General features: G+C 39.8%; 1 protein-coding gene across 2 annotated transcripts; it reads left to right on the top strand.

Moving 5' to 3' along the window:
* The first annotated feature begins 237 nt into the window (after positions 1 to 237).
* On the top strand, positions 238 to 24,322 carry LOC145996046 (cytochrome P450 6j1-like). 2 transcript variants are annotated; one of them, XR_014442741.1, is made up of 6 exons: positions 238 to 372; positions 6,406 to 7,380; positions 9,202 to 9,420; positions 11,491 to 11,742; positions 15,489 to 15,728; positions 24,209 to 24,322. XR_014442741.1 is itself a non-coding variant. In XM_083132258.1 (5 exons), the coding sequence occupies exons 2-5, from the start codon at positions 6,429 to 6,431 to the stop codon at positions 15,656 to 15,658; spliced, it is 1,593 nt and encodes a 530-aa protein (XP_082988384.1). In that variant the 5' UTR covers positions 238 to 372; positions 6,406 to 6,428; the 3' UTR covers positions 15,659 to 16,912. The 2 variants fall into 2 exon arrangements, 1 of the variants encoding a protein (XP_082988384.1); XM_083132258.1 differs by lacking the exon at positions 24,209 to 24,322 and having other exon boundaries at positions 15,489 to 16,912.
* Positions 24,323 to 26,022: the final 1,700 nt, after the last annotated feature.

The raw sequence follows: 26,022 nt of genomic DNA, 5'->3' as shown, positions 1-26,022 counted from the left end.
AAGCGATAAGACGCAAATCATATGAGCTCCTGAGGGAATTTCTTGAAATCTTATTTCTTAACTATCGCATTTCCGATCACATGACATTGAGATCACATTCTCCGCGAACCTTTAGCAACGAAACTGGCTCACCACATCCTTATTAGAAACGTGACAAATGATGGCGCTGTAGTTGGCAGTAGTTCAAGGTCGCATAAAACTCGTGATCAAACGAATTTGAATCACAGATCAAGGAGTAATAAATTCATCTCTAGATAAGCGAGTGTGGCGCCGCTGCTACACTGATCTACGAGAAGAGAAAATTCATGAATGTAGTGTAATTTTAGTGTTCGTGTGGAGTCTTAACGCCGTTTGGTAATAAAATACAGAAAGGTAAGTTCATAAGTTTGTGACGTGTTGGGCGATATAACGCGATATATCGCGATATCAACTACACGGTATATGGTCACAATATTTTGACGATATATATATAGTGTGGGAGATATATTGTCACGATTATTTCGGCGATATATTTCGTGGCCACGAAACATATCGTGTCGGCGATATATCGTCACGATATTTTGGCGATATATAGAGTGTCAGCGATAAATTGTCATGATATTTTAGCGATATATATCGTGTCGGCGATATATCGTCACGATATTTTTGCGGTGTCTATATCGTGAAGACGATATATCGCCGATACACGATACGGAAAAAATGTAATTTCGTATCCTCTGTGATGAGATTTTCTTGACGGTATATCGCTATATCCCGGCTTCGGTATCCGATGGAGGCTTATAGTTGTTCGGATCCCACTTTAAACTGTAATCCCCTATTCGTGACTAATACACTTGACTAGTTCATAATTGTGTGCATATTTTGTTTATAGTGGTACCCCAATTCCTGTTATTGTTATATTGTAAAGCACAAATAAATCTAAATGCATCATATCCATTAATGCATCAGAAACATATCGATTGGTGCGCTAAAGTGTGTTTTATGGCCTCAGCGAAGAATCAGGTTTACAGTTTCATGCATTTTTGAGTATCGTAAAGGCAACACAAAATGCAAAATTGGATGCAAGGGAGTATTCAATTATGTCCAGATGCACTTTACTAACTCTATAGCCTTCTCAAACCCGAAGCTTTATGGCTGCAGCAACACAAGACTTCCATCTGTCCCTATCCTGAGCAAGATCAATCCAATCTTTTGTACAGGTCTCTTACCATCAGGTTTCCCAAAGAAAATCCCGTAAACTCTTCTTTCCTCTCCCATTCGTGCCACATGGCCTGCCCACCTAAGTCGTCTTGATTTAATCATTCTAATAATATCTGGACATGAATACGAATTATGCAGTTCTAAATTATGTAACCCTCTCCACTCACCTGTCTCCTCGTCCCTTTTAGGTCCAAATATTTTCCTAAGGATTTTATTTTCAAATACTCTTAATTGATGTTCCTCTCTAATGCATCAATTATGAATCTTTTCCGATGATGAATTCAAACATTTTGTATGAGTTACAGACTTTATGCATTTTTTGTTTCAGATGATGCACTTACATTTCTGCATTTTACTGTAAAATACATTAACTCTCGTGTGTTTTCTACGACGGGTTTTGTTTTAAACTGAACACATTGTACAGGGTGTCCCACGAACGGCGCAACTGGGAATTAAGAGTGGCGTTACTTTGTAACCGAAACCTGTACATACATAAGTCATACACCAAATGTTAGCCCTGTCCAAGTAGATATTTTTAAACATAGAAACAACAAACGGGGTGCAGTGTTGTTCATGCAGTGTTGCCAAATGTAAGTGAAATGTAAATTTATTTTTCCACAAAGCATGGAAAATTGCATGTCAAACATTCGTACGAAAATTTGGACGTCAATTTCCACCTTGGGTAGGTGGACTATTTCGCCATCTATAGTTCAGAGAAGAAAACCGATCGTTTTCGCGTATAGCCAATCCTGAAATGCCTCGTAAAGGCGTACCGGTCCAAATGGGTGTTTTAAAAAAATATGAGGTACAGTGGCAACACTGTTGATGTTTGAAGGCAACAAAAGGTGTGTTTAGTGATGGTCTATGACATGGAAATACTGGAAACAGGAAAAAAAGAAAATGAAAATGATGGGGAAAAAAGTGTTACTTACCTACTCCTGGCAACCATGCAAGGCGCGTAACAGGCAGTGTAGCTTTACAAAAGATGTTGAAAATAACAACCATTTTCCCTGAGGCATTCATCAACACGTTTTATCATGTTGGAAGCAACTTTATGCAAGGTTGATTGGTTTATATTGTTAATGGCTGTGCAAATGTTTATTTTTAGATCATCAAGTGTTCTTGGGTTATTAATGTAAACTGTTTGTTTCAAATAACCCCACAGAAAAAAATCTGGAGACGTCAGATACGGGGAGCGACTGGGCCATAAGTTTTAGCTTATAATGTGATCGCCAAAAAACGCTGCCAACATGTCTAAAGTTTCATTAGACGTGTGACATGTTGCGGAGTCTTGTTGAAACCAACAATCACGTTCATCACGTTCCAACAGAGAAATAAACTGTGTGATAAGGTTACGATAAACTATTCCGTCAACTGTTGTGTTGAAAAAGAATGGACCGATTATTTTTCTCCGCGAAATCGCGCACCACACACCGATCTTTTGTGGATGAAGTGATTGTTCATGTAACAAATGGGGATTGTTACTTGACCAGTGTCGAGAATTTTGACTGTTGACATATCCATTTAAGTGGAACCATGCTTCATCCGTGAAAAAAAAACTTATTCAAAATATTCACACCATTGTCTCTAATAAAATTTCTAAACCACTGGCAGTATCTTACACGTGCACCTTTGTCTGCTTCCTTTAGTTCTTGCACAGCCTGTACCTTATATGCACGTAGGTGCTATTGTTTTAACGCTCGGAGAGTTGTTGTTTTTGATACACCTGACTGTGCAGCAAGTTTACGAACAGATTTACTGGGAGATTGTGATATTCTCTGCTCCACATCCTGCAGCACACCTTGTGTCAAAACTGGTGGTTGTCTGTGGTAGGGTTTGTCATTAACTGATCCTGTTTCACGAAATCTGGAAACAAGTTGATATATCGTCGAATTTTATGGAACACTGTTATTCGGATATTTCTAGCGAAACTCAGTTTTTACACTAGCGTACGATTTTGAACAAAAATAATGTTCCACAATGAACACCCTCTCTTCCAAAGAGTACTTCATTTCACAGAACAATTCTAATCTTCCCCTACGAACAATGCGAAATGCACGGCTCAAACAGTTCTCGTTCGGTGGGCGCTCTTATCGCATTGCATGGTTGCCAGGAGTAGGTAAGTAACACTTTTTTCCCCATCATTTTCATTTTCTTTTTTTCCTGTTTCCAGTATTTTCATGTCATAGACCATCACTAAACACACCTTTTGGTGCCTTCAAACATCAACAGTGTTGCCACTGTACCTCATAATTTTTTTAAAACGCCCATTTGGACCGGTACGCCTTTACGAAGCATTTCAGGATTGGCTATACGCGAAAACGATCGGTTTTCTTCTCTGAACTATAGATAGCGAAATAGTCCACCTACCCAAGGTGGAAATTGACGTCCAAATTTCCGTACGAATGTTTGACATGCAATTTTCCATGCTTTGTGGAAAAATAAATTTACATTTCACTTACATTTGGCAACACTGCATGAACAACACTGCACCCCGTTTGTTGTTTCTATGTTTAAAAATATCTACTTGGGCAGGGCTAACGTTTGGTGTATGACTTATGTATGTACAGGTTTCGGTTACAAAGTAACGCCACTCTTAATTCCCAGTTGCGCCGTTCGTGGGACACCCTGTATAACGTGACACTGTGTGTACCATTATGCACGGAATAGTGATGATGATGAAAATTCTAAAAATAACTACTTAACAATCACAGTTCTTTTTACGTGTAATTTTATCTGATTGCTGTTTTTAGTGAACCAAGAGCAAATACCTTTCTGTGATTGTGATGGAATGAACACTATAATATTTTGCTTTAAAAGTTATTCAGAGACAAAAATATATTCTTTAATGCTTTCATTTGAAAAAAAATTGACTTTCTCAACATTTCTGGAGGGACTGTATCCCCATCAGCCTCTCCTAGCGTACGCCAGAGCCTTTACATATCGTGCTCAACGTACACTGAGTGTGTCACAAGCAGGAAACGGTTGAATCATCACGTAACCGTTACAATTGTTGTTTTGTCTATCAGGAAGATAGTAGTTGGCTTGATTCATAATAGATGGCATTGCTGATGTGTAAAATCAGTCGGTACAAGTTAATAGAATGCGACTTGAAAGAAAAAAAATATTTGGTTTAAAATCAGCATTTAATTAAATGAGATCATCAAGTTTAATTTCTAATGAGTGGGGGTGATTAAGGGGGGGCGTGGTGGACAGTTCCTCTTACACTCTTGCTCTCCCACTTTTGCATTTTAATACTAACCTTGTTTTCCAAGTGAAAGTAATCTACTTTCCCCTACCCGCACTCATACATTTTCTCACCCATTAGCCAGGGGAAAAAATACAGTTAATCGTTTAAACTGAGGTTTAATCATAGTTGCTATTGTGATTTATAATTCATAATGATTGACTCTGAATGAATGATTGAAACGATCTCTCTCTCTCTCTCTCTCTGCCCTGCTTCTATTATTTTTTTATATACCGGGTGGTCCAAAAGTCCCGGAACGCTCACATATCTTTAGAAATACACATCGAATCGGAAAACGAAAAAATACGGCACCCTGGGAGTGGGGCGGGGGGCAGCTGTGAAATTTTAAATGAAAACCCCCATTTTGTATTGTAGAATCGGAAAAAGGACTTCATTCCGAGTTCAACGATATCAACCATCCTCCTAGCTCAATTAGGAACGGAGATATGGCGATCTTAAATTTCCGGGGGGGGGGGGGAGTGAAAATTTCATAAATCCCCCCAAAAAAAATCAATGAAAGCGATTGCAGATTCGGAATCTGCACGTCAAGACCTTTCAATAAAGTAGATGGAAAGGGGGGGGGGGGAAGTCTACCAATTTAAAATCGCCATATCTCCGTTCCTAATTGAGCTTGGAGGATGGTTGATAGCTCGTTGGACTCTGAATGAAGTCCTCTTTCCGATTCTACAATACAAAATGGGGTCTCCATTTAAAATTTCACTGATATCAAGTGTGATATCATTAAATAGCTTTCTTTCACTTATTAAACACGTATTTTTTCGTTTTCCGATTCGATGCGTATTTCTCACGATATGTGACCGTTCCGGGACTTTTGGACCACCCGGTATATATATCTCTCTGTCTCCTGCTTCTTTTATTTTCTTATATCTCTCTCACACTTTGCATGCTTCAGTTCCTTTTCAATTCTCTCACTACCACATCTTTGCTTTTTCTTCTCTACCTCTCGCTCTCTCTTTCTTCTTTCCTTTCCTCGTTCTTCTCACAAATTCCATTTTTCCCTGTCTCTCTGCCTCTCACTCTTCTCCTTGACCGAGTGGTTAGCACAGAACGCTACGACGCCAGAAGTTCCGGGTTCAAATTCCGGTCTGGGCATGGGTGACCCTTCATCAATATACTCATTTTCGCGATTAGCCTAAAGTGGCAGAAATGCGAAGTAAAATCAATCAAATTAATCCAGTTCTGCTTCTCAGAAAGTATATCATATTTCAAGACGCTCCGTAAACATGACGTCATATTATTTTAATAAATTAAACTTGACAGAACCTTTTATCGTCGTGGTTGGCAAAAAGTGTCCGCACCTTATTAAAATGCTTTTGGCCCTGCTTAAGAAATAATCTGCCGATCCTTCCCTCATAAGCAATCACATAGCCATTAACCCAAGTGAAGATATTTTTTTGTACAGGGTGATTCAAAAGTTTCCTGACATTTTAAACAAAAAAACATTTTACTGACAAAATTGACAATACTGGTCTAGAATATAAGACAAACTCAGTACATTTCAATGTGGTGGCCCTGTAAGTTCCAAGCAAAGCACCCACCTCGCTTGCGTAGACCGAGACACATGCTCCAGCATAGCTGGCGTGATCTCCCCTGTTGCTGCAGCCATTCGCTGTGTCAGTGTTGATCTTTACTTGGTACACCTTAGACTTAATGAAACCCCACACAAAAAAGTCTAGGGGAGTCAGGTCTGGAGAGCGAGCCGCCCAAAGTCTTGGTAAGCCACGGCCGATTCACCTATCGGGGAAGGAGTCAGCAAGGTAGTCCAGAACGATTCTGGTAAAATGGGGGTCTTGCTGGGAAACAGCAGAGTATTTTATCCCAACCTGAAAACCTTTCATGAGCGTTATAAGGGAAATGACAGAAGGCTTTTGAATCACCCGGTATATTATTATTTTACAAATTATTATAGTAGTAATTGTCTTTTCCAATCGTTTCAGGTTCTTTTGACGCTGCTCGCAAAATGGAATTTCTTCCTGAATACTGGTTGAGCTGGTTGCCGTACTTATTGGCCTTTCTCATAGGTGGAGTTACTGCGCTGTATGTATACATAACACACAGCCATACGTATTGGAGCAAGCTTGATGTCCCTTATTTTAAGCCTAGTTCCATCTTCGGAAACCTCAAAAAGTCTTTCCTCATGAAGGTCCACATGGGGGAAGAACTCAAGGAGCTGTACTTCAAAGCAGCCAATCACAAGTTCTTCGGGCTGTACTCGCTGGTAAAGCCAATCCTGATGATCCGTGATCCGGAACTGATCAAGACGTTCCTGGTGAAGAACTTCAGTCATTTCCACGACCAGGCTTTCGGCGTGGACGAGAACGTCGACCCACTCTTCGCCAAGAACCTGTTCGCCGCTAGAGGTCTGAAGTGGAGAAGCCTGAGGGTAAGGCTGACACCTATCTTCACGTCAGGAAAGCTCAAGAGGATGTTCAGCTTCATGGTCGACAGCGGTCAGGAGCTGAACAGGTTTGTGGAAGCCAGGGCGCTGGGAGAGGAGATTGTAGAGGTGAAAGAGGTCCTCACCAAGTTCACAACTGACGTGATAGGTTCGTGCGCTTTCGGGATCCAGTGCAACTCTATGAAGGGAGAGATCTCGGAGTTCCAGAAGATGGGTCAGAAGACGTTCCAGCCGTCCTTGAAGAACGGGTTGAACTCGGTCCTCCGGTTCCTCAACCCGAGCCTGGCGGACTCTTTGAAGTTGAGGTTCGTCCCGGAGGACGTCACCAACTTCTTCAGGAAGCTGGTGAAGGAAACGATGGAGTACAGGGAGAAGAACAATGTACAGAGGAACGACCTGATCGACCTGCTGATGCAGATTAAGAAGAAGGGCTACATTGACGACGAGGATGAGGAAAGCGAGAACAGAGAAGACATTGGTGAAGAATTGAATGGAAAACTAAGTTCAGCAAAAGGTAAAGCAGCATGTCGACATTATCTTAAGTACATGCATGGTGAAAACTATCACAATTTAGTGTCCAGTTGTTCACATTCTGTGGGTCAATTTAAAGTTATAGGCACTGTGGTTCTTAAACACACAACACCCTCTATGTTTCTCGCTCTATGCGACACGACATCACATGAACGAACTGTTGCAATTGCTCTCAGTTGGTAGAGTACGCGGATGACCCGGGTTCGAATCCCGGGGCAGGCAATCTAGACCAGAATTTTTTCAGTCATTTCCCTGTTTCTGCGTGGGTCTAATGTCCACCCTACCTCGTATAAATGGGTACCTGGGTGCAACGCTTGAGGGTAGAGGTGGCCGGGCGTGATGCTGATCACACCATCCCACCACATTACCCCAAATGCCTTCGTGGCATGTGTGCACTCTCATGGGTACCTAAGCGCCGAACTAATATAAAAGAGAGCGAGCGCGGTGTCGGTATTACCACAGAAGTTAATGAGTTCAAGTGCTAGTCGGTTCATAAAGTTCGTGACGTTTCAGAAATCACTTTGTTTGATGGAAAGATGAGGCACGCTATGCATGCCGTGGCAAATGTGGAAAATACCATAATCCTATGCACCTGAGCCTCCCTGCTCTGAGTTCGATACCCGGCAGAGGCACATAGTGGTTCGGATCCCACGTTTAACTGTTGATCCAGTATCGATTATCCTATCTGTGCATAAAGTGAACGTAAAATTCAATTCAACTCTTATGCACGTGCGAGCTATAGCGGATCTATATCGTTCTAAGAAGGGGTCGTCCAGAATTTTGTGAAAATGTCACCCACCAACATTGATGAAATTCGGTATACTTATAGAACTTTTTAATGCTGATTACAAAAATGACAATTTCTTTTAGATTGATCAACGGGTTCAGAAGCTGAGCTTTTTAAAATCTCCGTGTACGCCACTTGCGGCTCCACTTTGAATGACACGCAAACTTCAAGTTTGTTTTAATTTAATGTCATTTGATGCAAATGATTTTTTATCACCCTGTATCTCAACCGCTCATCCCAATTTTTCCATCAGACATTAGTACATACCTTGAGCTACCTACATATAAAATTGGGGGAACTTGAATGGGGGGCATTGCACGAAATTCGCTCTTCAAGTTAGTAATTTATTTTTCTAAAAACAATACATGAAACTATACATAAAAATACATGGTTCTTAATACACTCATCTGAAACCTTATTTAAATGAAAGCTTACACTATTCTGAACAACGTAAAACAAACTTGAAGTTTCTACGGCAAACCTGAGGGAAGATACCATCATTTATACCCTAATGCGTGTCATTCAAAGTGGAGCCGCAAGTGGCGTACACGGAGGTTTTAAAAAGCGCGTAACATCTGAACCCCTTGGTCAATCTAAAAGAAATTGTCATTTTTGTAATCAGCATTAAAAGTTCTATAAGTATACTGAATTTCATCAAAATCGGAGATGGTGGATGACATGGCCTGACATGGAATGACCCAAGGGCCAAACGATTGTGAATGTGGCAGGGATCTTCGTCGGTCACGTTCGTAAAAAATATTCCCATTATTATATATTTATGATATTTCAGGTCTCCTTTCCACCTCTTGAGCCAATCGCGACGATGAATGACGAACAGGTGAAATGGATTGTGGGACGAACGCAAATGATCCATCCATGTGTTGACCGGGGTTGGAACCCACTTAGCCACGGATAACAGCACCGACTGGACGACCACGCCTCTTTGAATTGTAAAGAAATGAAAAGGTATATACTGCCATATATATAAGGTATATATAGTAGCATTTTCTTCCTCAGAATTCAGTCATGACGACATAACTGCACAAGCGGTGGTGTTCTTCCTTGGAGGGTTTGAACCAACTTCCAACACCATGACGTATGCGCTGCACGAACTGGCAGTCAACCAGAATGTTCAGAAGAGACTCAGGGAAGAGATCGACCAAGTTCTGGAGAGACGAAAGGATGTTACCTACGAGGCGGTCCAGGAAATGGAATATTTGGACATGGTCGTCAGCGGTAGGTGTATTACTTCTAGTTTCTTTACTGTAATAGAATTATTCTACAGAGTGTCCCAAAATAATGTTCACACTCTTTGAACTTAATAGCAGAGAAACCATTAAAGATGACTTGACTGGACGTTTTGCATTTGAAGCTGCAATGTCTATGTTGAGTATGTGTGAGAGTATACAGGCCTTCTTTTGTTTTTAGTCCCGTCACAGCGGTAGTCATTAGTGTACACAAAACGGCAGAGGTGAGAATTTTGCTTCCGAGAAAGGTAAGAGGAGTATTTTATCCATCCAGATCTCCTGATTTAACACAGTTTAAATTACTACCTGTGGGGAACTGTGATGAATGCTGTGTACGCCACAAAGCCAGACACACTGAGTGACGTGGAACAAGCAACTTAGACGCTTCCCTTCCGCAGAAACCGTATCTGCTGTTCATTGATCTATTCAGGTTAGACAAAATACATTACTGCCTATGGTGGTCATTTTGAACATCTATAACTTTAAGGTATGTGACACAAAAAAGTTAGTGTTCCTATTGGCGTTCAAAGAGTGTAAACATTATTTTGGGACACTCTGTATATTATTTTTATTTATTTAAGGAAAACAGACCTGTCATCTCGGTGATCGAGTACGTTGAGTGGGCGACTCACGATCTCGCCAACGTGGTTTCGGGTTCGAGTCCAAGCTTGGACATACGATTGATTGCTTTGGTTTATTTTACGTCGCTTTCTGCCAAAATTTGGCTAATCGCGACGATGAGGATAATTACATGAAGGGACACTTACAAAGAGCACCCATGCCCGGACTGGAATTCGAACCCGGAACGCCTAACGTCGCAATGCTCTGCGCTAACCACTCCGGCACAGAGGTCGGCGTGGACACATAATACTATCAATATACTACCCGGTGGAGGCACATAGTTGTTAGGATCCTACTTTAAACTGTAGCTCCAGTCCCGATTAGACTTTTTCTATATATAAACTGGACTTAAAAGCAAACAAATTCAACAAGCAAAGACACACTGAAGAAAACAACCGACTGCTGTTAATGAGATCCCACCGGTGTTAATTAACACAAATCTATGGTTCTAATCATGGCCGTATATAAGGGAGAGATGGGCTTAACGGATCCAAACCCCCTCCCATCGGTAAACTGTCTTTGGTGCAAGATTAGGGTGCACGGAAAGAATTGAACAGTCCATCGACGCACATCATTTCTTCGTGACAGTTTAGCGAACATTTTTCCTGTCAAAAAAAGAAAAGTTAACACATTAGTTATTTTCGATTCGTGCATTATAGTCGGGATACTACAGTGTTGCGAAGTACTGACTTCTGTGTCCGAAGATTCTGCACCACTATCATTGGTTTCGTTATCTGGCGCACCGATGCAACGATTAAGCGATGAAAGGTTATAAAACAAATTTTTGGACTGAAAAAGCAAGGTGCTATGAAATACGGTAGAAAAACGCAGCTAACGTAAACTATGTACGAGGGTAAATCATTAAGTAGGTCACAAACGTTTATTAAAAAAAATAACAACTGAGATACTGGCTTGAAAACCATTTTTTTTGTTAAACATAATCTCCACCAACATTGATACACTTATCCCATTGCTTTATCAGTCCCTTTAATAACGTGGTGCATGAAAGTCTTTGGGTTGCTGTCCCAGCCACAGTCGCACCTCACTTCCATTTTCATCATCGGAGAAACGCTGAACCATTCCGAGAGTTCGCAGACTCAATTGTGCCCAGCTATGCGACAAACACTTATCACTGTAAACGGGAAACATTTCACTATGAATATCGTTTGCAGGAAGTCCTTTTGTCCACAATAAAACGCACAACAGCAGCTGTTCTTCTAACGTTCACCCTTCGAGCACGGGCGCCATTTCTAAACTGAGCTGCCCATGCGTGCGTCTGCTATCTAGAGACTGCTAACCAAATATCATCACGCTTGATTGTGCTGCCACCTTTTGGCACCTTTAGAAACCACCATTTTCAGCAATCGTACATCAGTTTGTGACCTAGTTACCGACTTCCCCATGTATTTACATTAACGTATTCTCCATTACATTACAGAGACACTGAGGAAGTACTCCTCAGCTCCCTTCCTTACAAGGGAATGCACAAAGGACTTTACGATCCCGGACACCAAAACGACTGTTCAAAAGGGAACGAAGGTGTTCATCCCAGTAGCAGGACTCCACTATGATCCCAAATACTACCCAGAGCCTGAGAAATTTGAGCCGGAGAGGTTTACCGAGAAGAACAAGAGCAAGAGACCTCCTTACACATATCTTCCGTTCGGAGAAGGACCAAGGATGTGCATTGGTAAGATCTTAGTTCTTTGTACTTTGCTGGGTGTGCTGTAAATGTTGAATTCCGGAATCATTCTTGTCAGTTTGCTGGATATGTTGTAATGAGAGAGATGTAGAAATAGTGCTAGAAAAGGAAAATAAGGAAGGTACAGGGAAGAGAAAAATAGAAATTTAAGAGCGAAGAAGAGACAAAGGATAAACAAGAGATGGAAATAAGTGAAGGAAAAGATAGTAAAGGAGACAAAGAAAAAGAAAGGAAGAGGAAGGAGGAAATAAATAAAGGAAAATGAGAAACACAGAGATAAAGTGACAGAAAAAGGAAACGATAGAGAGGGAGGAGATCTAAAAGAGAAGAAAAACACTAGTAAGAAAGACACCAGAAAAGGAAGAGAGGGTAAAGAGAAGGGAAATAAAGTATTTTTCTCCACCATTTATTCTGTTCTCTCTATCTCTCTGTTTTCTTCTACTCTCTATTTTCCTTTCTTTATTATTTTCTATTTCTCTGTCCTCTTTCATTCTTCCTGTTCCTCTTTTTCTTTTATTCTCTCTCTGTTGCTCTCTCATTCATTCACTTTCTTCCAAGCTCATTTACTTACTCTGTTTCTCTCTCTCTCTCTCTCTTTCTGTCTTCTCGAATTTATATCTTTATTTATCTCTACCTCTTTCTTCCCTTCTTCTCTCTCCTTTACTTTCAGTCTCTTTGTTCCTTTCATCTTATCATTCTGTTTCTCTCTTTTCATTCTCATTCTCTGTTTCTCTCTTTTCATTCTCATTCTCTGTTCTCACTTTCACTCTCATTCTCTGTTTCTCTCTTTTCATTCTCATTCTTTGTTTCTCTCTTTTCATTCTCATTCTCTCTTTCTCTCTTTTCATTCTCATTCTCCGTTTCTCTATTTAGATTTTCATTCTCTGTTTCTCTCCTTTCATTCTCATTCTCTGTTTCTCCCTTTTCATTCTCATTCTCTGTTTCTCTCTTTTCATTCTCATTCTCTGTTTCTGTCTTTTCATTCTCATTCTCTGTTTCTCTCTTTTCATTCTCATTCTCTGTTTCTCTCCTTTCATTCTTATTCTGTTTCTCTCTTTTCATTCTCATTCTCTGTTTCTCTCCTTCACTCTCATTTTCTCTTCATTCTCATTCTCTGTTTCTCTCCTTTACTCTCATTCTGTTTCTCTTTTCATTCTCATTCTCCGTTCCTCTCTCTAATTCTGTTTCTCTCCTTCTCGTTCATCTTCTTACCTCTTTAATTTTCATTTCCTCTTTCTCATTTTCTGTTCCTCCTTTTCACTCTTTCTGTTTCCTCTTATACCCGCTATGCTCTCTTTTTTCAATCTCTTTTATCTCTTTCATAATCTATTTCGCCAAAGGTAAATGAACTTTATTGACCAGATCCATAAGGTTTATCTCATAAAGTTGCAAAACTAGAACGAAATAACTAGATCAAATTTAATTCCAACATTAAATTAACTCAATTCCGCTTGTTACATAGCTTTCTGTCTAACAACAGTCAATTTCCAGTTATAAAGTCGGTTTACGTACGGTAAACTTGTAGACGCTGAATAATTCAAAGTTCTCTAGTAGAAAGAGAAGTTTGCCATCTTTTGGGAAAATGTAAACAAGCACAATGTTCCTCTTTTTTTTTAAACATTTTTTCAATGCAAATTTTACATTTATTTTCCACGTTCTTTTGGATGCAATTCCACGATTTGGTTTTTAAGATAAAGCAGGGGTAAAAGTGAAGTTTCTTGTGGGAATTCATCTCTTGTCATGATCTAACATCCTGCCAAATGTCAGCACTGCACGAGTTTTTCGACGTGAGCAGATTTTTGGTCTTCGTTTACTGATGGAAAAGGTGCGGAGGTACAGCCACACACATTCACAATCCTAGCCATTTGCGTGATGGTGAGGTCAACACCACGTTCCGACCGCATTTACCCTCCAGCACTGCCCCAGGTAGCCCACCAATTTATTAGAGGTGTGGCCATTTTCTAAGGGCACTCGAACAAGGGAACAGAACGTCCCGTATTAGCCAGAATAGTCCCTTTTTGAGTCTGTCCCGATTTCTTTAACGTAAAACGAGGCATGTCCCTTTTGTGTGACTGACTTATCGGGATATAAATGCTGTAACAATATACATCGTCTACTTTTACTACGAACTATAGCATTGTTGTGTCATAGTCCGCTTTTCTCAAAATATTGGAGTTTCTTCCCTGTTTACCTGGAGTTAATACCCCCACTGAACGAGTGTTTTCGTACATATATGGTTTGTGGACAAGTGACAAGAAAGGGTTTTTAGTACAAACTTTGAAAGCTATGTTGATTAATAACGTGAACTTTAATCACTCGTGTGTAAACTATTACAAAATGTTATTTGAAAAGAAGAATGTACTGGAGAAGATCCATTCATGGGCAAAATATCAACAAATGATTGCAGTGCATATCATAATATTATGTATGTTATTTACACAGTATTTATTTATTTCATTAGTTTTCAAACCTAGGTACTAAAATGTGTACCTTTAGCCGTTCCGTGTTGTCCCGTTTTGCTTCAGGAAAATGTCAAAAAAGTCCTGTTTTGTTATTTTAAAATTCTGGCCACCTTACACTTGAGTGTCAACCTCTCTTCCACGAAGCACGCCCTGACTGCATTCTTACTAACGAGGCTCTGCCGACTGGACCTCGATCCATCTCATCTCATCATCATTCATCTCTGTAGTCGCGATTTGCCAAAAGTGGCACAAAATAATCCAAAACAATCACTCTAGCCTTTTATTGGAGGCTGAGTGAACCCCAGAGCCTCTTCATTCACAATATCTTGAAAGGTTCCTATCTTAAATCAATCATCACGGGTATCCCATTGCAGACCCTTATACCGACTGGATAACCGACACTTCTTTGAGGGAGATTATTTCCATAACATCTTTAGCTGTTATGCATTTGAAGCTTCGGAACGAGTCACAACTCTCGAATCGGCCAATCAACGAAGCGAGCCGCTGACGTTATCTCAAACCAGAACCTATCGCTAAGCCCCCCGCTCAGGCTCTACACGCCCGCTAGGCTCGCTAGACAGACTCGCGTAGTCCGCTGGAGATGTTCCGAAAGTAATTCGACTTCTACTAGTGCAATCCGAGGATTCTGTCACATTCTGGACACTTATGTCCACAGCTATATTTATATATATAAATCACATAATAGTAGCTATTTAACTAAGTAATATATAGTTTCAGCATCTATTTGACTAAACTGTTTTGCTATATAGCATAGTAAATAAGTACGTTTAATCTGACATCACGAATTTGAATTAAATGTTTTTGAGTTGTTGCCATTCAAGGTAGTGAAAGCAAATTTCTCATACTTTCATAAGAACTAAATTAGCAGCGCCATCTTACATAATGTATATAAACAGCGCCGTTGACGTTTCAATATTTCACGAATAAGGCTAAATTCGGAAATTAAAAAGGGGAAAATGTTGGGAATACTGTTGTGAAATACCAGTAAAATCCAGATGAACGTTCTGTTGCGACATATGTTCCGGAAATACATACTCAACTTCGAATTTTTCATATTAATATCAATAAAAATCCTTACAGCGTCATGACAACTCGCAGGTATGGTGTTTGTTTATGAAACGGGCTCGTTTACAAATAATAGAAGTTACACCAGATATCGAAATAAATAAAACCGTCTTGAATCGTTGTTTAAGTTAAAAAGATGTTTAAATTGTTCTGCCAATTTCAAATTCTGATTTCTCTGTCTTTCAGGGAATCGGTTCGCGTTGTTGCAATCCAAAGTTGGTCTTGTATGCTTACTGAGGAGTTACGAATTCAGAACATGCAGCAGAACGAAGATACCTCCGAAAATCAGTCCAAGAAGTATTTCGTACGCCCCTGAGGATGGGGTCTGGTTGCAGATTGTGAAGAGAAGAAGTTGATTTACTCCTTTGTATGAATTACGAAGACAGTGATACAATAACAGACCTTCTCAGCTAATTCGCATACAATGTAACTTTGCTCTCCACAAATACATCAGTTGCGTACTTACGGTGGGGTTATTGGGCTTGAACTCCCCACCCAGAATTATTATTATCGCTTGTTGATTTAATAATTTAAGTTTGATTCCTATCCATGGCTTGTTTGAGTTTGTGTGTGAAGTTCACTTTATGCACAGAAAGGCTAATCGGAGTTGGACCTACAGGTTAAAGTTAGATCGGAACCACAATGTGGCTCGCCCGACCCTGTGGCCGAGTGGTTAGCACATCGCGCTGCGACGCCAAGGGTCCCGGGTTCGAATCCCGGTCGGGCTTGGTTGTTTGTGAATGTCCATTCATCAATTTCATCATTTCATCACTCATCCCCATCTTCGCAAATTAGCTAAGAGGCACAAAACGCGAAGTAAAATAAACTAAATCAATCAATCAATCAATCAATCACAATGTGGCTCCACCTGGTATCGACGCCCTTCATTACAAGGCAACGACGTTACCACTACTCCACCTGATTCCTGTCAATGGCATCAACAGTTTCACTGTAATTTCATTTGTTTTACGTTGCTATTCTGACACTTTTGGCTAATCGTGACGATGGGGATGAATGGCGATAATCACAAACATATATGGACGACAAGACGCAAGTAGTTAGCTCATCGGGCTACGGCGCCAGGGGTCCCGGGTTCCAATACAGGCCTGGGCATAGGTGTTCTTTGCAAGTGTCCCTTTATCAATTCCATTTTTTTTTACCAGATCACTATAAGGGAAAGGTAGGACATGGTATCCCAAAATGTAGGACACAAATAATTCGCAGTTAAGTAACACCCATTACTACTATATTGTCTGCTTTCATAATGATTTAATAATTTCTTAAATACAAAATTCACAAACTTGTAATCAGTATTAAACGATACACTTCGTACCATAGGCGTAACTTGGCGGGGGCAAGGGGAAGCGCTTGCCCCCCAAAATTTAAAGAGCCATATACGTCACAATTATTTAGCAAATAATCCTGGATGCTGTTTTTATGGGATGGAAAACTTTCTGAGTCTCTTCCCCCCAAGTTAAGCCCCAGGTTTGATTCTGTCCCCTCAAAATTAGGCCCAAAGTCTGATTCTGCCCCCTCAAAATTAGGCCCCAAAGTCTGATTCTGCCCCCTCAAAATTAGGCCCCAAGTCTGATTCTGCCCCCTCAAAATTAGGCCCCAAAGTCTGATTCTGCCCCCTCAATATTAGGCCCCAAGTCTGATTCTGCCCCCTCAAAAACAGGCCCCAAGTCTGATTCTGCCCCCCCCCCCCCCAAATTAGGCCTCAAGTCTGATTCTGCCCCTCAAAATTAGGCCCAAAGTCTGATTCTGCCCCCTCAAAATTAGGCCCCAAGTCTGATTCTGCCCCCTCAAAATTAGACCTCGTCTGATTCTGCCCCCTCCAAATAAGACCCCAAGTCTGATTCTGCCCCCTCAAAAACAGGCCCCAAGTCTGATTCTGCCCCCCCCCCCCAAATTAGGCCTCAAGTCTGATTCTGCCCCTCAAAATTAGGCCCAAAGTCTGATTCTGCCCCCCCCCCCCCCCCAAATTAGGCCTCAAGTCTGATTCTGCCCCTCAAAATTAGGCCCAAAGTCTGATTCTGCCCCTCAAAATTAGGCCCCAAGTCTGATTCTGCCCCCTCAAAATTAGACCCCGTCTGATTCTGCCCCCCTCCAAATAAGACCCCAAGTCTGATTCTGTCCTTAAAATTAGGCCCCAAGTCTGATACTGCCCCTTCAAAATTAGGCCCCAAGTCTGATTCTGACCTCTCAAAATTAGGCCCAAAGTCTGATTCTGCCCCCCCCCCCCAAATTAGGCCTCAAGTCTGATTCTGCCCCTCAAAATTAGGCCCAAAGTCTGATTCTGCCCCTCAAAATTAGGCCCCAAGTCTGATTCTGCCCCCTCAAAATTAGACCCCGTCTGATTCTGCCCCCCTCCAAATAAGACCCCAAGTCTGATTCTGTCCTTAAAATTAGGCCCCAAGTCTGATACTGCCCCTTCAAAATTAGACCCCAAGTCTGATTCTGCCCCCTCAAAATTAGACCCCGTCTGATTCTGCCCCCCTCCAAATAAGACCCCAAGTCTGATTCTGTCCTTAAAATTAGGCCCCAAGTCTGATACTGCCCCTTCAAAATTAGACCCCAAGTCTGATTCTGACCTCTCAAAATTAGGCCCAAAGTCTGATTCTGCCCCCCCCCCCCCCAAATTAGGCCTCAAGTCTGATTCTGCCCCTCAAAATTAGGCCCAAAGTCTGATTCTGCCCCTCAAAATTAGGCCCCAAGTCTGATTCTGCCCCCTCAAAATTAGACCCCGTCTGATTCTGCCCCCCTCCAAATAAGACCCCAAGTCTGATTCTGTCCTTAAAATTAGGCCCCAAGTCTGATACTGCCCCTTCAAAATTAGGCCCCAAGTCTGATACTGCCCCTTCAAAATTAGGCCCAAAGTCTGATTCTGCCCCTCAAAATTAGGCCCAAAGTCTGATTCTGCCCCCCCCCCCCCAAATTAGGCCTCAAGTCTGATTCTGCCCCTCAAAATTAGGCCCAAAGTCTGATTCTGCCCCTCAAAATTAGGCCCCAAGTCTGATTCTGCCCCCTCAAAATTAGACCCCGTCTGATTCTGCCCCCCTCCAAATAAGACCCCAAGTCTGATTCTGTCCTTAAAATTAGGCCCCAAGTCTGATACTGCCCCTTCAAAATTAGGCCCCAAGTCTGATTCTGACCTCTCAAAATTAGGCCCCAAGTCTGATTCTGGATCCCTCAAAATTAGGCACCAAGTCTGATTCTGACCCTTCAAAATTAGGCCCAAGTCTGATTCTGCCCCCACCCCCAATTAAGCCCAATTTTAATTCTGCCCCTCTAAATTAGGCTCAAGTTACGCCCATGCTTCGTACTATAGATGTTTTCAGGTTGTTCGTTGTTCAGTAGCTTGTTTCTGTACCCCCCCCCCCCCTGCTTGCTAAGAGAACGTTGAATAGGAATCGAAAAGAACTTGTAGAATCCATGATGACTTCTTTCGGTATAAACCAAAAGTAAGAACTCATTCGCAGGCATTGAATACTGATGTCAACAGAATGTGGCCCCAAAACTTCGTTGATCATAGCTTCAATATTTGTACTAACACAACTCCCTTGCAATGTCTGAATTAAAATAAATTTCACTATTGAGTTTCTGAAGCTTACATGATGTCTTCCTGTGATTTCTCTTTGTTCAACTGAAACATGTACTTTCTTAAATCAAATAATGTAACGTCACATTATTTTATTTAAGGAAGTACATGTTTCAGTTGAAGAAAGAAAAATCCTATGTTTTTTTGCACGTAGCCAGGGGGAGGGCTATGGGGAGTTGAAGCCTCCCCCGAAATCCTTGCAAATATCTCATTTAAATAGTGTATAGTGTATAATTAGTGGTAATTAATTTTACTTCCTTAGCAGGATTAAACATTAGATCGAAAAAAGTTTAGTGTATAATAGAGGAACCAAGTTATGTTTTTTATATTCTACCATTTAATCCAAAGAATAAATGGATCCACAGCTCCCATAATGTATAGCTTTCTTCGTGAGAGGTCACACAATATAAACTTCTTGAGTAAAACTTGACCCTATCTTTTAAAGCCTTTTTTTTACGGAATGAGTAAAAGTTAATAATAAAATACAATAACTATGAATTTCAGTACACTAACTGTACAAAATGTAAGAAAAATAATGGACAGCGCTAGTGTTGGATATTCACCCATACGGTGGATCGAGTAGACAAGTCTCAACATTTATGTAATAATAATAATAACAATAAATTTGGATTAAAATTGGTTTATTTTTAATAACTTATAATAGTTATTATTGTAAAATGAGAATTATAACCGTGGTAATAATAATAATAATTATTATTATTATTTCTACTAATTAAGTTTCATCAGTGGCCTACCCCCCCTACAAACATTTCTGGCGACGCCTATGCTGATAAGGGATGAGCCACCCCCGAAATAAAATCCTGGCTACGGGCCTGCTGGTAACACTAATCATATCATCTTTCATCTTCATTGATCACGATTAGCCAAAAGTGGCATAAAACGGAAGCTAAATAATAGTAGTCAGCCAATCAAAGACGTAATGCTACCCCCCACACAGGATTTTCCTGGCTGTGAGTCCAGATGCTAGACATGCAGCCTATATATAGTACACCTTCATGGAAGAGAGGTTAGGATTTGAGTACCTTTAGAGAAGGTACACCCCTACACACAGTTGTATTTGCCCCATCATCTTTTTCATGTCTTCATGAGTCATCATCTCCCACAAGGCCAATAGGATGAATTTTCCGTGATACATCAGTAACCTGACAGTAAGATAACCGTTAGAACCCCAAAAAGTGAAACCGTAAATACGCCACTGAATAATATGATCCAAGTACAAAACCAAGAAAATGAATCGATGATAGTGATTCAAGTTTTCAAATAGGGTACATTTTAATAGGGTTCTTAGAACCGCCTTCTTAGCTAATATTTACCATAGCACGACAATAGGAAATAATCCATTGTACAGGGTGTCCCAAAATGATTACCCTGATTTCATAATGTTCTTACTCTTTAGTGATTGCACTGTTTCTCTTGCAGATGCGTTGGACCAATCGTCGAGTTTTTCTTGCTGTGTGAAATTAATATGCAGGTTCGTCACTAGGGGTGCTGCTGCTCCTTCATCTGATCTAATTTTTTACTCTTTTCGACTGTACTTGTGTGTAAAAACTTTTGCATCCAAGATTTTTTCAACTTCACATCTGGTGGTTGTTTTCCATAGCGATTTTGAAACTTCCGTTGCAACGCTTTTGATGATTTCGTCTCAGCCAGCCACACGACACATGTTTTCAGATTAAACGGCAGCAGCGCCCCTAGTGACGAACCTGCATATTAATTTCACACAGCCAGAAAAACTCGACGATCGGTCCAACGCATCTGCAAGAGAATCAGTGCAATCACTAAAGAGTAAGAACATTATGAAATCAGAGTAATCATTTTGGAACACCCTGTGTTATCTGTAGATACTAATTGTACTTTTTTATATCAATATACCACTAGTGCTACAACTATTCTATTCTTCATTTCTGAGCATCCTCAGTGTTTTTTATAACCAGTGACGAAATTATGAATTCATTTCGGGAGAGGTCTAGGGATTTTTCTTTTTTGGACTTAGAATATTCATGACGTAAATGTAGATACACCGTAAAAGCTTGACTGAAGAAATGACTGTCCAAGACCGTTTTATCTTGCTGACATCCAACCACTGTAAAAACTGACCGTGTTAACGGATAGTAATTAATGTCAGTTTGAAGATTCAATTTTTTTAAAAAAAAATAAGTAGGCAGTACACACAACTGCGATTTATAATACTCTTTCTCTATGCATGATAAAGCAATTTTATATCTGAAAATAGTTTGGGAGCTATGTCTCAAATGCAGTGCCGTTTGGTTATGTATAGACTATAATAAGTATGAATGTGTTTGTATAAAGTGCTCAATGCGGTTAGAGTCGCCATATTTACTTACCATTCCAGCCATTGCGCAAAGGCGTGACGCGCATGCGCTCAGTGGAGCCAACTCATTTGAGAAATATTGAGTTTGGTCTCAATTCGATGTGTTTTATAATTTTATGCAATAATATAAGTGATAAATAGGCTCAGGGTTTGTTATAAAATGCCTTTTTCGTTCCTTGGCCAGAAAATGTAAGATTTTGCTTTTAGAAACCAACTCAAGACATTTCTGAAAGGCATACATGAATTTTACAGTGGCTGTTTTTGGCCTATTTTGGAGATAACTACCTTCTTGAGTGCCTAATTCGGGAAAATTACGATGTTTATAAGTTTTTGTGCCTGTTTTGCATTTTCGGTGCTTTCTGTCTGCCTATTTAGAGAACATTTGTTGCCTATCCATCCTCATCATGGTTTTCTAACAGCGTTGTAGCATACGACATAATAGAGATGTAACAAATTGTTATGAAATATTTTGATAACACTGAGTCAGTAATAAATTTGTGAGAATTTGTTAAGTGTACAATATTGAAACATTTTGCTTTATTAAGCCCGAAACCTTTTTTTCTAAAATAAAATATAACAACAGACAAGTCATTAGCTAGGCTCCAGCAACACTGGCGAATACAAGTTGGCGCCACTGCATGCTTTCACGAAAAAAAAACTGTTGTCATTCTCGTAAATTAATAGACCGTTAACATACCGTTAAATTGTAACTGGAGAATATTGTAATTTTTGCAATAGCTTTTCATAGGGTGTTTATAACATTTGAATTTGTAAATGATGATAACTATAAACTTGGGTGGGGGAGGACATTTCGTAGGTGTAATGAGTACTAAGAATGATATGTAGGAAGATCAAAATTTCTTGATGGAGCACTAAACTGCAACCAATTTCAGCATGAAGCGAAACTAAAATAAATTTTACCAAGCTTTTACCACTAGGAGCTATTCGTTTAGAAGAATACGAATGTGTGTCAGATATAGACATTCATGTCAATAATTATCGATCATTAATCTAATACAATTTCAGATAATATCAGAAACTATCATTAATTAGAAGATGTAAGGGAAGGTCCGCAACGTTATCAAGATAAAATGAATGAGAAACAAATAGTTATCAATAATTTGTTTAGAAGAATACAAATGTGAGTCAGAAATAAACATTCATGTCAATAATTATGGATCATTAGTCTAATACAATTTCAGATAATATCAGAAACTAGTATTCATAAACATAACGACATATTTTTAAGTTCGTTTATGTACATATTCGCCAAACACAACGGTACGGAGATGCACAATGCATACAGCACCATCTATTGAGAACTTTTGTTTGTAATATAAGATTGTTTCTAAATCGAATCCCCTCCCTCCCTTGGGATAATCTCTTCTTAGTGGATACTTATGTCATAAGAGGAAAATACCCCATTACTTTCAGGTTTCTATGCCCATGGGTTTGAGCTATACGTTGATGAGTCAGTGAGTAAGCGCAAACCTTTATACAAGGCGTCCCACAGAAAACTGGGACATATGATGGGTACCGGTTTTGTGTGTGACACCCTGTATATTAAGATTACAAAAAAACTCTGTGACAAGTGGTTTTCCATTGGTTGACGCGTGGTCAACGCATCGAGTAACATCGCCGCTGTTTTCTGGCTTCCGAAACCAGAGCCCGCCACTTTTTTCATTCCGAGGATCGAACCCGTGAACACCCGCACCAAAGGCAAGAGCGCTACCCATTCCGCTAAGCAGTAGATTGTGTTAATTATTACAACAATAATACATTGCTGAGAAATAAGCGTTATTTACTGTTTCTGGCCAATTTCATAGAGAATGATCCTTTGGTCAGGTTAAGGTCAAGATAAGATAGTGAAGGGATCTTCTAAAGGTCACAGACCTTACACAACACAGAATTTGAAAGCAAGAATGTATTAAAACTTGCAAACAGAATCAAACATGCAAGTGCGTCAAGTACCGATTATATGGAATGATCTTTGCTACAGTTACTCATTATCATTATATGACATGTTACGTATTTATGGTGCATGTCTTTCATGAGTAATAAATAGTGACAAACTCATGTAATCACTCTTCCACGAAGCTCTTTATTATTATTATTATTATCATTATTATTATTTTCGGTGGCCACTTCCTCCCTCCACGTTGGAACTTGCTGCACATTTAGAGTAAAGCTTATCTTCCAATTTCTTTTTTATTTTAAATACCATTATTTTTCTCAGGTTTCAAAGACTTGCAAGCGCCAAATTCAATTGTTGTAGACGCGTCAGGGTTTCACCACGAGGAACATTCACAAGGAAAACCCAAGTTCAGGTCGGGACTCGAATCCAGGTACTTCAGTGGCGAGATCAAAATTCTGCCACTTGACATGCTCGGTAATGACAAAATATGCTTCCACAATGCGAAACAATATTGATGCATCGTAAAAATATGCTTCCAAAATTGGAACCAATATTGTTGGTCTGCAATTTATATCCCAAATTATTCGAAACAACATTGGTGCATTGGAAAATATGCTTCCAGTAATTGGAAGCAATATTAGTGGTATGCACCTTATATCACAAACAATTCGAAAGAGTATGGACTACAAAATATTGCCAACGAATGAATTCGAAACAAATTGATGCATTGCAAAATTATGCTTCCAATAATTCGAAACGATACTGGTGCACCTGCAAAATATGCCCCATAATTCGAAACAATATTGGTGTACTACAAAATATACTTCCAATAATTCAAGGCAATATTGCTGGCATACAATTTGTACTTCCAAACATTCGAAACAATATTTGTTCTTCCAATAATTCGGAACAATACTCCCAACATTCGAAACAGCATTGTGGCACCCGACTGAATAGATATGAATGCAGCTTAAGATACCCCAGTGACGAATATCCAAGGCATTACTAATTATGTCTACTTTCTTTCTTTCTCAAAGGTTACAAGCAGAGAGGACATTACTTAAAACAGAATCTACGCGAAGCCGCCAAACAGGCAAAGAAGGAACTACAGCTCCAACTGAAGATCAAGATATGTAATCGGCAAAGAAACAGCATAAGAGATAAAGAAATTAAATGCTTCTATGTAAATAAAGAAAGAAGTAATAGCTATGTCAATACATTTTTATTGAAAACATCACAGAGAAACGAGATGTAGAGTCCAGGGTCATTGAAAATGCACTCTGCAATATCGACAAGACTAAGAAATTATATAATTTGCTTGTGCTTAGTTAGTTAACGTATCGTTTCTACCTCTTGCCAAAGGGTCGGGGTCGAACCTCGATGCAGGGGGAGGGATCCCCCTGAAATTGAAAAGTCCCCCAGAAAATTTCAACAACCTGGCAGAGAATTCCGTCAATAGCTAAGAAATTTGGCAACCATGTTCACTCTGGCTTTTTTCGTTCACTTTAATTTAACGTAGAACGTACTTTTTCTGTGTTTTTTTTTCCGCAAAAATAAGTTATGTTTCGTTCCTCTAATAATTAGAGGTCAAAATAATGAACAAATTCAAATTTCGCCCGTTTTGATAACTGCTAACTAGTAATGTATGATACAATTTAATTTCAGTGAAACACAACAATGGACACGTGTAGAGCGGCAGGGCTGGTAACCTTCTATTGTTGCAACGAATTTCAAATTGTTCCAGTTATTTTAAAAATTAATCAGTGAACAGTTTGCTGAGGAATGATAGTAACGTGCTTGTGAAGTCTTATCGAAATATACACTTAATTTAATTACAAGGGGCAATTTAAAATAATTAGTATTGTTTTTGTTAGTATTATATTTTTTTTTGGTATGACATTCTTCCCTGAGGAAGTTTGATATCCCTCCAAGGACGATTAATATACTCCCGAAAAAGTTTGAGTTCCCTGGGAGGACGTTTGATATCCCCCCGGAGTTTGATATCCCGAGGAAATTTGATATCCTCCGAGGAAATTTGATATAGGGTAACTTCGGTGAATAACGCCAGGAGGGAAACAACGCCATTTCAAAGTTTCAACTCTGAAAGCATGGACGCATGTAAAGTTAAGGTGTGACTCACCGTTGTGCGATAAACAATGGCGCCTGGTAGCATTGCTGATAAGAACGGTTGCCATTTTCGAGCCTTCATTTAAGAGAAACAGTTTGAACAGTGTAGACGTTTGAGTTGCGTTTCGAGGAAAAAGGGTCCACATTTTCATCGCGCCGACAAAGATGAGTGTTTTTCTATTGTAGGATTAGATTTTAAATGTTAACAAAGCTGTACGTACACAATACGTATATTACGTAAGTGAATGATGTGTGTACGGTTTTCAGGGTCGGTGTCATAAGTTTAGAACAGTTGGTTAAACTGCAATCTGTTGTTTCGGGAAATAACGCCATCATCGCGTCGGGGAATAACGCCACTCAATTTAAACTCAAATTTAAGGAAATGTTGATTTCGAAAATAGGTTTATCCTTGCTCAGTTACTTTCGAGGCGTACAGATATTTATTCTCGGTTAATTTCCTCTTTCAGATGGCGAGGAAATGTAGAAATATACGGGCCAAATGGTCAGTAGATGACTTGAGGCAAGATATGGCGGCCATCAAACAAGGGATGAAGATAGCATGTGCTGAACATTTGTTCCAAATTCCTCGCAGAACTTTGAGGGACTGGGTATCGCGAAAAGACAAAAAAAGACATGCTCTTTTCTAATAACTTACTACAGTAATTATTCTTCCTAGTACAGTTTAGTAAAGAAAATGTGAATGTTCTACTTGTAATTAAGATAA

Source organism: Lepisma saccharinum, chromosome 12 (genome assembly GCF_977018435.1).
Source record: "Lepisma saccharinum chromosome 12, izLepSacc3.1, whole genome shotgun sequence".
Taxonomy (NCBI): Eukaryota; Metazoa; Arthropoda; class Insecta; order Zygentoma; family Lepismatidae; genus Lepisma; species Lepisma saccharinum.
Note: the sequence above shows the minus strand (reverse complement) of the source record. Positions and strands in the feature narration are given on the sequence as shown.

Excerpts from the sequence above, each read along its gene's own strand:
- LOC145996046 (XM_083132258.1), top strand. The coding sequence starts at position 6,429 with ATGGAATTTCTTCCTGAATACTGGTTGAGCTGGTTGCCGTACTTATTG. Across the intron at positions 7,381-9,201 it reads AAAACTAAGTTCAGCAAAAG|AATTCAGTCATGACGACATA; the intron begins GTAAAGCAGCAT and ends TTTCTTCCTCAG. Across the intron at positions 9,421-11,490 it reads TTTGGACATGGTCGTCAGCG|AGACACTGAGGAAGTACTCC; the intron begins GTAGGTGTATTA and ends ATTACATTACAG.